General features: G+C 40.0%; 1 protein-coding gene and 1 long non-coding RNA gene across 2 annotated transcripts; one reads left to right on the top strand and one right to left on the bottom strand.

The window, feature by feature from the left end:
- Positions 1–10668: 10668 nt before the first annotated feature.
- Positions 10669–11122, top strand: LOC122649088. The gene is made up of 2 exons (XR_006331163.1): positions 10669–10852; positions 10958–11122. It is a non-coding gene; the product is annotated as an uncharacterized LOC122649088 (long non-coding RNA).
- Positions 11123–11173: 51 nt separating this feature from the next.
- Positions 11174–11716, bottom strand: LOC122649087 (pleckstrin homology domain-containing protein 1-like). Its single transcript, XM_043842452.1, has one exon. It carries the CDS (start codon positions 11609–11611, stop codon positions 11180–11182), a length of 432 nt encoding a protein of 143 aa, XP_043698387.1. The 5' UTR covers positions 11612–11716; the 3' UTR covers positions 11174–11179.
- Between the last annotated feature and the right edge of the window lie 1762 nt (positions 11717–13478).

Here is a 13478-nt window from a genome sequence, read left to right as displayed (position 1 = left end):
CTCTTTCACAGACCTTATCTCCGTCGATCGGATCGGGGATTGGGAACCCGGGTTAGGAAAATATCTACTTTCTTATGCGATTTTCAGTAACTCAAACTCAAATCAACTGCTTTCGTCAAATACTGGATCATTGCCCTAGAGTTCATCATCGCAACTCGCTCCCTGTGTCATCTCTCAACTTTCTTTCATTCTCTCTCACGGTCATAGTCCCGACCCTTCTCCCTCCTTTCTCGTCTCTGCTGCAACTACCCTCAAAGTTTACTCGGTAAAAAGAATCTCTTTTCTTGTAATCACGAAGAAAGGGTAGAGAATGAAAAATGTTGGAATCCAGGTACTGGGGTTTTGAGATTCTACGGTTTCCTTCTATAATTCTCTTCATTTCTCTGTCTCTGTCTTTCTCTCGTGCTCTACATGTCTCTCCTCTTCTGTAATCTCTCGGATGAAACCCTAGACACTACTTAAAGTATAATCCCTAGAAGTTTGCATCTTTTCCCCCCCTCCTCCTCAAGCCTCTCTTCTGAAAGGTTTTGCTTGCGAAGATCAGGTGGAGCTCGCGGCTGTGTGTCTAGATCAAGATAGCAGTCAGTTATGTTCTTATTTTGGGTGTGAATTTTGTATAATGCTTTAGCTTCCTGTATTTCATTTTGGATTATAGTAGGAAAAATAAACAGTCGATAATTATCCATGGACTTCGAACCTTTAAACATGGAAAATGAGGTGATTGAATTCGATATGGGATTGACGGATGAGGAGAGAACAATAAAAGCCCAATTAAAGGAATTGATACAAAAAACCTGTAACTCATCTTCCCCAAAAAAACCCTGCAACTCATCTTCCCCAGAATTTGTGATTGATAGATAAAAATCAAACAAAAACCCAGAAAAAAAGAACAAATTAAAACCAAAAAAACAAGAGGTTGATAGTGTAACAGTTGATTCAACTAATCCATTACAGTTACCATCCAATTTAATTGATTTAATTGGTTTCAGGGTAGGTTTGCTTGAGGATTGAGATATGTGAGTTGTAGGTTTTTTTGGGGAAGATGAGTAGTTGCAGGTGCTTTTTTTTTTTTTTTTTTTTTTTGTAAGGGTAATTTTGTCATTTCACCCCATGTTTTTAATATTGTTAGTCATGAACTGATGGAATGGGCTTATTTGTTACCGTTTGCAAACCTCAGGGGGGTATGCAGAATTTTCCAAAACTAGGGGGTAAAAATATTCTTTCGTCAAACCTCAAGGATGGTATGTGTAAATTACCCTTATTTTTTTTATGCATTGGTCATGGATGACTGAGTCATCCATATATTAAGAGGTCCCCCTATGTCTGTTTGCCTTTCAATCGACAATTATGGGAGGCTTTAGAGGTTAAGGTTTCAACAAAAAAGACACACTAGACATATAAATGCAATTCAATTTACTAATAAAAGGAGAATATACTGGGAAATATTTAAGATTGAATGGCTTAGCTAGATTTGGCCCCTACATGTTTTCTTTGAAGATGTTTAATAGCTTATGCATCAGTAATAGGTGCAATCAGACTTTGACCTCAACATGTGAGGACATGATTCCTATCAAACTGAGAAACAGTCAAACATATGCTTTAATGGATCAAGATATTAAAAAATAATACAGATTACAGTATCTAAAACAAAACAATAAGTTGGTGAAGATATTCACCTCAAAGCCAAAGTGAACAAGGCCTAAGCTAAGGTTTTTCATATGACAGAACAATCCAGTTTAGTGGAATACAATAACAATTACTATTTTGCTATTGTTGATCCATTAGCTTAATGCTTTCTTGTAGAGACTTTGAATAAAGCCTTTTCTTATTCACCTCTGTATATAGGTGTACTAATAGGCAGAACATCAAAGCTTTCCCAGGGAATGGAGTGTGTCAAGTTGTACCAATTTTTCATTTTAGACATTTCCATATCAGATTGCTGAAAAGTGGTGCTAATAGTAATGAAAAAATATTACTGAAAGGTGGAATATGAGTCCATTTAGACATTTGAGGTTGAGGTCGGCATGCATTCCCAGAATAGATTCTAGGTCTAAAACGCATTCTGAAACCCGATTTTTCTCTGTTTTCTTGCTTCAGAATGCGTTCTAGACCCATAATCTATTCTGAGAAGGCATACCAAAAATGACCTTGGTTTCCTTTTTCTTTTGTCTTTCTTAATTTCGAGTTTAACTAAGACATGAAATAGTATTCCTAATTTCCTATATTAGCATTTACAGCCAAAATCACCAAGCCCATTTTCATATGTTACTGGAAGAACAAAACAAAAGATAAATTAAGGGACTCCACGCAGAACAAATTGAATGTACATTACTTATCTTAACTGATGCTATTTGGTTTGATAACAATAGTAATAATCTCTAAACAAAATTAGCACAAACGAACTGATTAATATCTACATCAACACCAATACAAAATGCTCTAAACACAAAAAGAGAGAAAGAAGAACCTGGGTTTCAAGCATTAAACAACAACCTGAGTAAACTATTCATCATCATCATCATCTTTCTTCTTTGGCTTCCGGTAAGGAATGAATGATATAGCATTTGAAAAACATGACTGGACTCCAGCTGGGGTTATTGCAGCAGCTCGACAAGCTTCGAAAGAGGTTTTTTTGGCTTCCAAAAGCCCTTCTCCAACAACAGTAGAAGTTCCAAGGTCATCCCAAAAATGGCTTCCCCCTGCTCGCCCCTACCTCAAGGTTAATTGGGACGCTTTTTTTGATCCAAAGGACGGCAAGTGTGGCCTAGGTTGGATTGTGAGGGATTGGGATGGACACCCAATTGTGGCAAAATCTGAAAGGGCCTTTTTCCCTGACATTAAGGTGGGGGGAAGCCTTGGCCATAAGAGGTTGTTTATTAGAAGGGATTACCCTGGCAGTGGACCACCTTATCCTGGAATCTGACAATAGTGAAGTGAGGTGGTTTCCATGCTTGTGGATTTTACTAAGGAAGTGCCCACAAATCTCTCGCCATATTTTTTTTTGATGAAAAAAAACTAGATTAGTGAAAATAGTAAGATAAACAGAGTTGATCAGTAGTAGAGGTCCTAGCCTGAGTGGCTAGCCTATGCACAGGAAGAGCTAGTAGTCTAGGTTGTTTGATAATAGTTACATTCCCAAAATTAAGCAAAAGAGAATAAATGTCAAAGAGCAAATGAAACAGCTCCCAAGGCCATGGATGTAGGTCCCTGCCCCCTAACCTCCTCTGAGTCTGTCCAGATTGTGATGTCCTTGCAATGCATTAGTAGGGTCCTTTGGATGCCTTCTTTGACTCCCTTGAGCTAAGTTTCTTGAGCAGTCCCTGCATAACCAGAGTTCATACAAGAAGCCATGATTTTATTTTTATGAAAGATAAAATAACCCCGTCCTCCTTTTTTAGTGGTAGAATCAAAGTTGCCATCAGAAATGAGAAGTGCATGATCCATCGTGCTTTGGCTAAGGTAAAAACTAAGCCCCAGGGAGCTATCAACTGGACCATCTTCTTTCTTTGGATCGACCTCAGCAGTTCCAGATTCACCACATAAAAGGTTGGTACTCTCAATCCACTTAGATATATTTGCCATGATGCAACTAGGCGAAAATTTTAAACCATGGAAAAGGACACCGTTCCTGCTTTGCCAAATAAAATAGAGGGTAATGCTGGCAATGCACAGAAGTCTATCTCCATCAACCTTGCTTACATCTGGACTGGATAAAAGAGAAGAAAAAGCTTCCAACACATTGTTCCCCTGTAAAAGTTCAGTACGGATACCCAAAGGGCCTGTAGCCCAAATCCTTTTAATTAAGGGACAAGATAAAAAAAAAATGTGCCAAGGAGTTTCTCGTCCCTCATTGCAAAGAATACAGCGGGGAGAGGATTGTTCCCACTTAAGCTTATCCATAGTGGACACACCATCCGAGAAGACTTTCCATATGAACATTTTGAATTTAGGGTGGGCCTTGAGTTTCAGATTCTGTTCCAAATGGGTGTTGGATGGTTCCTAGTTAGAGGGTTTGATGAGATGTAGTTTGCAGCAATTTTTGCAGAGAATTTACCAGACTTAGAAATATGTGAGAAGATTTGGTCCTCAAAAGGGTGAAAAGATAGGGGAATGGAAAGTATTGCCAAAGAGGTGGAGTTTGGGAAAAGGGATTGGATAAGAGGCACATTCCATGAACGATTATGGATGAGTTCACTAACGGTAGAGAAATTTGGGTTTGGGTTTTGTGTTAGAGAGAGCCCAACATTAGAGGTGGGAGAGGTATCCAGGGATCCGTCCAGATGTTTATTTTGCTTCCTGTTCCTACCCTCCATCTAATCATTTTCATGAAGGTAGGAAGGACAGCTTTGATGCTGTTCCAGGTCCAAGAACCAGAGTTCAATTTAACCAGTGGGTTGAGGATTGAGGCATTAGGAAAATACTTGGCCTTGAGAAGTCTTGCCCAAAGGGCCTCCGGGGAGGTGGTAACTCTCCAAGCTAGCTTAAGCATCAAAGCCTGATTATGAGTCCAGTGAGTCCGTAGACCCAATCCTCCATCCTTTTTATGTTTGCAGACATTATTCCATGAAATGGGGGAGAAAGATTTTTATCTTTGGAGTGACCCTTCCAGAAGTGTGCACTGATGGAGTCCAATTTAGAGCAAATGGATTTAGGAAACAGGACACAGGACATAAGGTGGGTAGGGATAGCACTCAGGACTGATTATACAAGGACAGTTCTACCCGCCTGAGACAGAAGGTGACTTTTCCATAAGGAAAGACGGTTTTGGACGCGGTCATGGAGGTCAACCAGGGTTTTCCTTTTAGACCGATGCGGGAAGAGGTAGGTCCCCAGGTACATAGATTCCTCGTTCATTTCAACAACATTAAGGGATTTGCAAATATCCTTTTTCAGGGAGGAGGGGGTGTTATTGCTGAAGAAAACCCAACTTTTTGACATGTTTAACTGTTGGCCCGAGAGAGATTAAAAAAGATTTAGTATAGCCTTAAGGGTATTTACATCCTCCTGGTTAGCTCTACAGAAGAGAAAGGTGTCATCAACGAAAAGTAGATGGGTTATTTCCGGGGCACCTCTAGAAATCGTAATGCCCTTGAAGAGGCCAAGGTCACGGTATGCATGTAGGAGTCTCGACAGGCACTCTATGGCCAATATAAACAAATAGGGGCTAAGGGGACAACCTTGGCGCAATCCCCTAGAGGGTTCAAAAAATTCAAAGACGCTCCCTTCCAATTTAATAGAGAAAGTGCATTTAAGGATGAAGAAAATAAGGTTACACCAAGGCTCACCAAACCCAAGGAAGGAGAAGAGAGAGAGGATAAAACTCCACTCCATCTTGTCATAAGCTTTGAACATGTCGATTTTTAGGGCCAAATAACCCTCCTTCCCCTTTTTCTTTTTTCTTAAATAATGGACTATTTCTTGAGCAATAATGATATTGTCTGAAATTTGGTGGCCCTTAAGGAAAGCGAATTGAGCAGGAGAGATAATGTCAGGGAGAAGTGGTTTCAATCTGTTTGCCAAGATCTTGGTTAGGATTTCTTACGAAACATTGCAAAGATTGATAGGGCGAAACTCTTCCACTCTGCTTGCCGAGAATTTTTTTGGCACAATTGTAAGGAGGGTATGGTTGGTACCAAAGGGGAGAGAGGTAGTGGAAAAAAAGTTATGAACAAACCCCACAATATCAGCTTCAATAATGTCCCAACAGTGGTGATAAAACCCCGCGGATAGCCCATCAATTTCTGGGGCCTTATGGGCTCCAATGCTGAATACAGCATCCTTATTCTCGTTTTGGGTCGGGAGATCTAGGAGATGAGAAAGTGAAGAGAGGCTAGGGGTGGGGTAGAACAGACATTCTATAAATGCCGGGTCGAGCGGGGAAGAGGTGGTTAGGACCTCCTTGAAGTGAATAGCAAACAGATGTGCAATCTCGGCGGTGTTGGAAATCAAGTTTCCATCAAAATCTTTGATGAAGCAGATTCTGTTAGAGTGGTAGTTGTTCTTTGCCAAGTTATGGTAGAACCTGGTATTTCTATCTCCCTCAATGACATATAAGTGCCTAGAATTTTGAGCCCAGAACGTTTCCTCAGCTTCTAAAATCAATTTAAAGGACTGATAAGTCTGGCTAAGGGTTTCCATAGCCAAATCAATCTCTCCCCATGTTGTTTCGGATATTAGGTGTCTATCTTCTTATGTAGGGTCCTATCAATTTATTTCTATTTCTAGAGAAGCCAATAGTGTGACAGATTCTTTAGCCAGGAAGGCCCTGTCAATGCAGTATACCACAGTGTGGCTAAATTTCACTCTGTGGCTCAAGGAGCCTTGTATCCCTGTAGCCACGAGCTCTTCACTTGCTTATCAATGAATTATCTTTGACCCAAAAAAAGATATTGGTGGTAGGGCTGCGGTTGTATGACTAACAATTTAGTTTTGTATCTATGAGTTGTGGCTCTATAGGAGATGTGATGGCTCAAAAAACTATAGACATTCTGCAAGGATTGCAATTGGTGCTAGCAAAGGGATTCCAAAAATTGAGTGTTAGGATGGATAAAACTGAGATTGTGAGGTAGATTCTACTGGGAATGAAGGCTGAATGGCCTTAAGAACTTTTTCAAGTAATATCATCTATTTCTTCTTTAACTCTGAAGATGAATGTTGATGTAATTGTTAAACTCTTTTGTAGTTTCTGTAGCTCGTAGAGTCACTTATAGAGCTATTACACATAAGGTTTCTAATGTAGTTGATGTAAACGTTCATGAGTTCATACATCAGTAATTTTCTTTTGGTTTCTCATAAATTTTTTTAAAAAGGGTTTTTATTACATTGAAGGAAATTTATTTTTTATTTTTTATGGGATACATCAAAGGAATATGATTGCAAAGTAAAGTGATTTTTTTTGTGTACAAGAAGTAAAAAATATGTTTTGAAGTTAATTACACCATCAAGTGAGGCAATGATTACAAAAAAATTCCACTTTAGTATTGATTTGATTTCACTCCCCTTTCCTTTATTTCCCTTGCAACCAAAAGGGGCCTAATGGATTCACTTTAGCATGTTTATCTGCTTAAGGGCACCATGGTCATATAAAGAAGGGGAAAAAACCTGCATAGTCTAAGCAGCTTCCAAAAAATGCAATGGGAATGCAACTGCAACCTAATCCACCTGTTCATAGCCCTTTATGTTTGTTTTTGCATTGCATTATCACCATCACCATTGTTGAACACACTCATTGTGATCAATAACCAGAAACACTCCTCCGAGTATGATCTTGCTACCCATATCCATGACACTAGGCTGGCAAGGTTTCTCTCAAAGATCGAAGCAAGTTCCTGTTTACGTCGAAATAGTATGTAACGAGATGGTAAAATACCTCTAGCGTATTTTCTCCAGGTAACTATTTTACCTCTTTACGCATTTTGAAGTTCATTTAATTCATCTATAATCTTTAGTTTCCCGTGAGTCTAAATATTTGGAATTATGGGACTACGAAGAAATGTAACTGCAAATCAAATTAACAAGCTTATACAAATATGAGCCTAGTCACTTCAAGAACTGATATTCCATACTGCACAAACTAAGACACCTCTCCTTCCCTCAGTTCTAAAACCTGAAGCATCTGTCACTCAAATCAAATCTCAATTGCTTTCCTTTATGTCTCAGGATAGTTCTCTGCTTTTCTAGTGTTAAGGTAATAATGGCAAATGATGAGCTTTTTTTTGGGGGTGGGGAAGTGATGAAACAGTTGAGTATGGTATGAGTATGTGCAGGGGGCATTTGCAGTTATGGAATCTCATGACATTCAAAGGAGATCTAAAGACCAGATAGCTTTAATATGAATATTCCAAATAAAATAATGGAGATTATATCCATAACTTAAATAGAAGAAATATAACTAAAATCTGTAGAAAAAGACAATTGGCAGATTTTGTAGCAGCATGAAGCTGAGGAGAATTACATGGGCACTGAGATTGGAAGAGGAGTTTCATGTTCACTGGATATCAAGATTGAAAAGCATGTGATCGTGTATTACTTCCTACAGGTCATGGACCGGTAGAGGAATAGAATGTTACCAAATTCTTAGATGATGAAATGCTTTCACCTAGGGGTTAAACGGTCAGTGTAATAAGATTTTCCTATTTGTAAGCTACCTAGCAAACGTAGATCTCCAATGCATCCCTCAGAGAAAAGGTAAGATTTTTTTTTGGGTGGGACAGGGAAATAATGTTTATGGACCGAATATGCTAACGTACAGATAATTGTACTGGTCTTGCCTTTTTTGTTTTGGAGGGGGGGGGGGGGGGGTAGGGGGAGAGGAGTTGGGAAATCAGAAGCAAAATTCCCTGAAGAGAGAGGAGATAGTGGATTTAATGAACCATGCAAAGGAGCCAATATTCTATAGGGCAAAATGTTTGACCAAGAATCCTGGTGTTCTACAGATAATTGTACTGTTTAAAGGATGCAGTTCTTTGAAGACTTGAAATTCCAACTGAAATATGTCACCGAAATGTCCATATCTTTTTTAAGTATTCAGCATCAAGAAAAAAGCAGGAATAGTAAACATGTCTTTCAGGGACAAACAGGTGAGTTGTTTCATTGTTTCTCCATTTGAGAATTAAGAATATATGCCCGCTGAAATTTAAGAATGAAGGAAAGATTTCACCCGCGAGATATATTTTTCTTTCTAACAAATAACTGGAAGATATACTTCAAGACATGTAAATCCCAACAAGTGAGACTTCTCAGATATTTTATCCCCAAAGGTACATTACTCAACTTTACAATGTTAAAGCATACTAAAAATAACTCAATGCTTATGCCAAAACTTGAATTAGAGGAAGGCAACCAAATTCCATTATTAAAAAGAAAAGGGAAAAATAAATTCTGTAAATACACTACCTTGAAATTATGGACCACTATTCAGCCATAAAAAACCTGCTAGCCATGTTGGATACAGTTTTAACCCTATAGCATCAATCTCAATAGCAAGCCCTGCCCAAAACTTAAGCTAAGTACCAGACCCTATGATGTAGATCACAGGTCCATGTGTAGCCGTAGGAACAAGACCCCAAAACCAGCCCAGTGTAGTTGTGGGATTCAACTGCTGTGGGAGGCAGCCTGATGATGTGATAGGTTTTTGTTGGTTTGATGGAGCATCTCGTAAGGCAGCCAAGTCTAAAATATTGACTTGTGTGGAGGACAATATGTATTTTCTATTTTAGCTACCTTCTATTTTTAATTACTTCTATTTCCATGTAATAGGTAGATATAGTTTCTAATTTCAGATTTGGAAAGTAGGCTTAACTTTTATTTAGAAGTTTCTATTTCAGTCCTTTGTTTCCTTTTAGTTAGATTTGGTTTCTATTTTTCGTTTGGTTTCTATTTTGAAATCCTTCCCAATAGCCAAAAGGGGAGTTACTATTTTGTAACCATCTTCGAGGCCTAGAGCAGAATGTTGGGCAGGTAAGAAGTGGTACATAGCTAAGAAGGGACGATGCCCTTGAATTGTGCAATGTTGTATCCCCCTCCCTTTTTTTTTTTTACTTCTTTGCTAATATTTTGCTGACTCTTCTAGGATCCATGTAGCCGACTCCATTAAGTTGGGATAAGGCTGTGATGTTGTTGTTGCTTTAATTATAAATAAAGGGAAGAGGCTGTATTGATCAGCCAACGATTTAGATAAAAGAAAATGGAATGTTACTTTGTGCAATGGCTGTGAGAGACAGGCACGATGAGAGGCCGTGGGTAAGAGACCCATCCCTATCCCTCCTTCTTCCCCTTCTTCTCTATTTTTTTCTGTTTCGTTCTTGCTTTCTATTATACTGTGCTGTGAGTTAATCTACATCTGAGATACAATCGAAGCTTCATTGTTGCTCCTGGTTAGAAGATCTATAAACTGGAGAACACCACTGGTTTGTTCATCATTCAACTAGAGATCATTGCTGTTGGAATCTACTGTTGGCCTCTCATCGATCCTACTATAGAGTGGTTCTTAGTTGAACTACTTTTACATTACCCTACGCCAAATAAACTGATTGAAAGGAACTTCAATTACCCAGCCAATGGTCTAACATTCTTTCCTCTCTCAGATTTCTAAAGGGAGAAAGCTGAAGTTGTATGCTACTATGTTAAGGAAGTTTTGAGTGAAACTAGTAAGATTTCTAACCCACCCCACCCCCCCACCCAAAAAAAAAGAAAAAAGAGTAGTAAGTAGAAGTAGTTTTCTACATTTATTCTACTAAAAGCATAGCTGGCAATGAATTCAGTGCACTTGTGTGAAGAAGTATAGCAAGGATAATTTAGCAATATATGCTTCAGCAAAATTGAATCTCACCAAAGCCCTATGCTTCAGCAAAGGTTGACACATATTATGTTGTCTCCACTAAAGAAACAAAGACAAGAAATAAGACACGCTAATGGAAGGAGAAGACTTGCGGTCTCATCTGTAAAACAGAGATTGTCAAAGTCTCTTTAGAGATAACAAATGAGATTTGATTGGGAAACTAATTATTCGATCAAAGTAAATTAAAAAAAAAAAAAAAAACAGTACAAGGAAAAGAGCACAAAGAATATATCTTGTTTGATGGTATTGAATGAACTCATCCACAAATGAGACACAGCAATTCAAGCCTAAATTTCCACAAGCAAACACTACATCTGATGAAGATATTTTCGGAAACGCATAATTTAGGTTAAAGAAAAAGGAAACAGATTTAAAAACATTTCAACCCTAGCAATCAATCCTGATTCCTGACACAAAGAGACTAGAATTAAACCAAGAGACAATCGAGATCCAACCAGAAGAAGTGAAGAATAAGACAAAAAAAATGCGTAGTTCTGTACAAAGGAAATTCGAGTCTCTTGGCTGGTATCTTATCCCCTCCCCTATTCGATCCCCCCCTTTTCTATCAACTATATATGTAAAAGCTCCCAATTAACCAAAAAAAAAAAAAAAAAAAAGAAATTCGAAATTTAACAATTGCATCCTCTTACGGAAATTAAAACACGAAAAAAGGTTCAAGGCTAAATATACAAATTATAGCAAAAATTCGAGTAGACATTACGAGACATGATCAGTAACAAGATGAAGGTGCACCGATAGTGTACAAAAGCATCAAACACATACGAAGATGGCGATCTTTTATTTATATATTATTTTTTGGGGGGTTTTGGGGGTTTGTCCTCACCGCTTGCTATCGTAATCGACGACTTCGTTATCGGTAACAGATCGGGAGTGTTGAACGATGGAGCGGCCAATAGAGTTGATCCACTCTTCCTTCTCCTTCTCGGAATCGGCAATGAAGTACATGGTCTCACGACTGGTGGAGAGCTCAAAAGCGAACTGCTTGTTGAGGACGTCCTCAGCGCCCTTGACGGTGAGGCAATTACCCACGGGGATGACACCTCGGGGCATGGAAGCACGAGTCACGTACGAGTCTTTGAACCAGAAGAGTTTGCCTTGCTTCAACACGAACCACCGTCGACGCCATGTCTTTATGTACTCCCCCTGCTTCGTAAGCCACCCGGTGCGCTCCGGATTTGACCAGAATTCCACCCCATCGTAGTCCTCTACGGTCTGCCCTGCACCTGTCGCGGCTCGCCAAATTCTCGCCATCGCTTGTTTGTTCGTTCTGCGTCAGCCGTGAGAGGAAGCAAGAACAAAGAAAGCGCGAGCCGAGCAAGTGTGTGTGTGTGAGAGAGAGAGAGAGAGAGAGAGAGATTTCTGTCAGGCGAGGACGGATCGGAAACTGGAATAAGTCTATTATTTTTGTCGAGCTTACGTTGTTGTCTTGGGCTCTTGGGACCTGGGAGTTGGGAAAAATAGTAAAAAACAAAGTTTGAAGTCACCATGGAGATATGAACCCTTTGATTAGCATGTATTTTAGGTATCGCTATCAAATCAGCCGTTCAATTCATAGTCGGTATTGACTTTGACGGATACTTGATCCATATAGATCCACGGATATGGTATAATATTGGTATTGATATTAGTTTTGGTATCAGTATTGGTATAGATATTAGTTTCGGTATCTGTATCAGTATTGATATCGCCAACAATCAATACTAAGATCAATACCAATCTCGATGACATGAACTAAAATCCTTACTAGCAGAGGGTTTTCTTCTTTGGCGTCTTCTGTTTTCTTCTGGTCGTGTACTGTGTATCTAATGGCCACCGGTGATCAGCATCCGGTGGCCCACGAGGGCTCCACATCGCCTACTGGTGATAACGGGATGGAAAAATAAGGTGATGGAACACGTCCATGGGCGAGTCTTTTTCCTGGAAGTTAGTTGCGGGAGGGTACTGATGCCATCTCTTACTTTGAACCAACAATTGTAGATGGACAGACAATGGCTCACTACAGCCTTGAAGATGTTTTTGATGAGACTGATAGATGGGAATCGGCTTTGGTTGGCTACGTTTTTTGCCCAAAGCCTTCCTTTGCAACCATGAAGAGGTCTGTGCGTGAAAAATGGTCTCCCACTGGAGAAGTCGAGGTGTATGGATTGGAGAGTGGAATCTTCACCTTCGATTTTTAAGCTAAGGAGTTGAGCAAGCAAATCTTAGATGAGGGACCTTAGAGCTTTGGAGCCCGGCCATTAATTCTCCATCCTTGGTCGCCTAACATCTCTTTGCAGAAGAAGAGAAGCAACTCCCCCCTCTGGGTTAAACTATATGGCCTAGATCTTCACTATTGGGGAGCACGAGCTCGGGGCAAGATTGCATGTGTTTTGGGGCAATCGAGATGCACTGATAGACGTACTTCTCAATGTGAGCGCTTATTGTTTGCTCGTTTTTGTGTCCTAATTAATGATGAGGATGGGTTACCTACTTCTATACCCATTGCGTGTGAAGATGGTTCGATGTTGGATCAAAAAGTGGACTACGACTGGGCTCCCCCAATCTGCAACACTTGTAAGGTGTTTGGAAATAGTGACCAGGCATGTCCGATGACTGTTGTTGAGCGTCAGCCCATGGAGGTCACCCAAAGCCATGACACCATCACAGAATCGGAGGCTTGGCAATCACAAACTCGTCGGTGCAAGAAGGGGAAGCGATCATAAGTGCAAACCGCCGGCTATGGTTCGCAGTCCGGCAGGAAGGCAGTTACAACTCCTAGCCAGATTCTAACTACTCATGATAATGGACAGTTGATGCGCAAGGTGGACGTGAACGTGGGCCAAAGTGATGCAGCAGTTACAGTTAGTGGGAAGAGAAGTGTTTCTGAGAAAAACAAGGCAGTGATGACCATAACCGAATTTGAGGGAGTGACGTGTCCTCAACCACGTGGCAGGGCTTCCACTTCCAAAGATTCCAGGCCTCTTGACGGTGGCAGAAGCCTCACTACCAAGGAACGTGTGCCGGCTGTTACTGCCCTACCCCTTTCATCTCCACCATCGGATACTCATTTGAAGGCCATTTCCAGCACACCTTTGGCAGTGGAAACCTCAACTGGAGTCTTCTCCTCGACAACTAAAGT

Source organism: Telopea speciosissima, chromosome 1 (assembly GCF_018873765.1).
Source record: "Telopea speciosissima isolate NSW1024214 ecotype Mountain lineage chromosome 1, Tspe_v1, whole genome shotgun sequence".
Classification (NCBI taxonomy): Eukaryota; Viridiplantae; Streptophyta; class Magnoliopsida; order Proteales; family Proteaceae; genus Telopea; species Telopea speciosissima.
Note: the sequence above shows the minus strand (reverse complement) of the source record. Positions and strands in the feature narration are given on the sequence as shown.

Excerpts from the sequence above, each read along its gene's own strand:
- LOC122649087 (XM_043842452.1), bottom strand. The coding sequence starts at position 11,611 with ATGGCGAGAATTTGGCGAGCCGCGACAGGTGCAGGGCAGACCGTAGAG.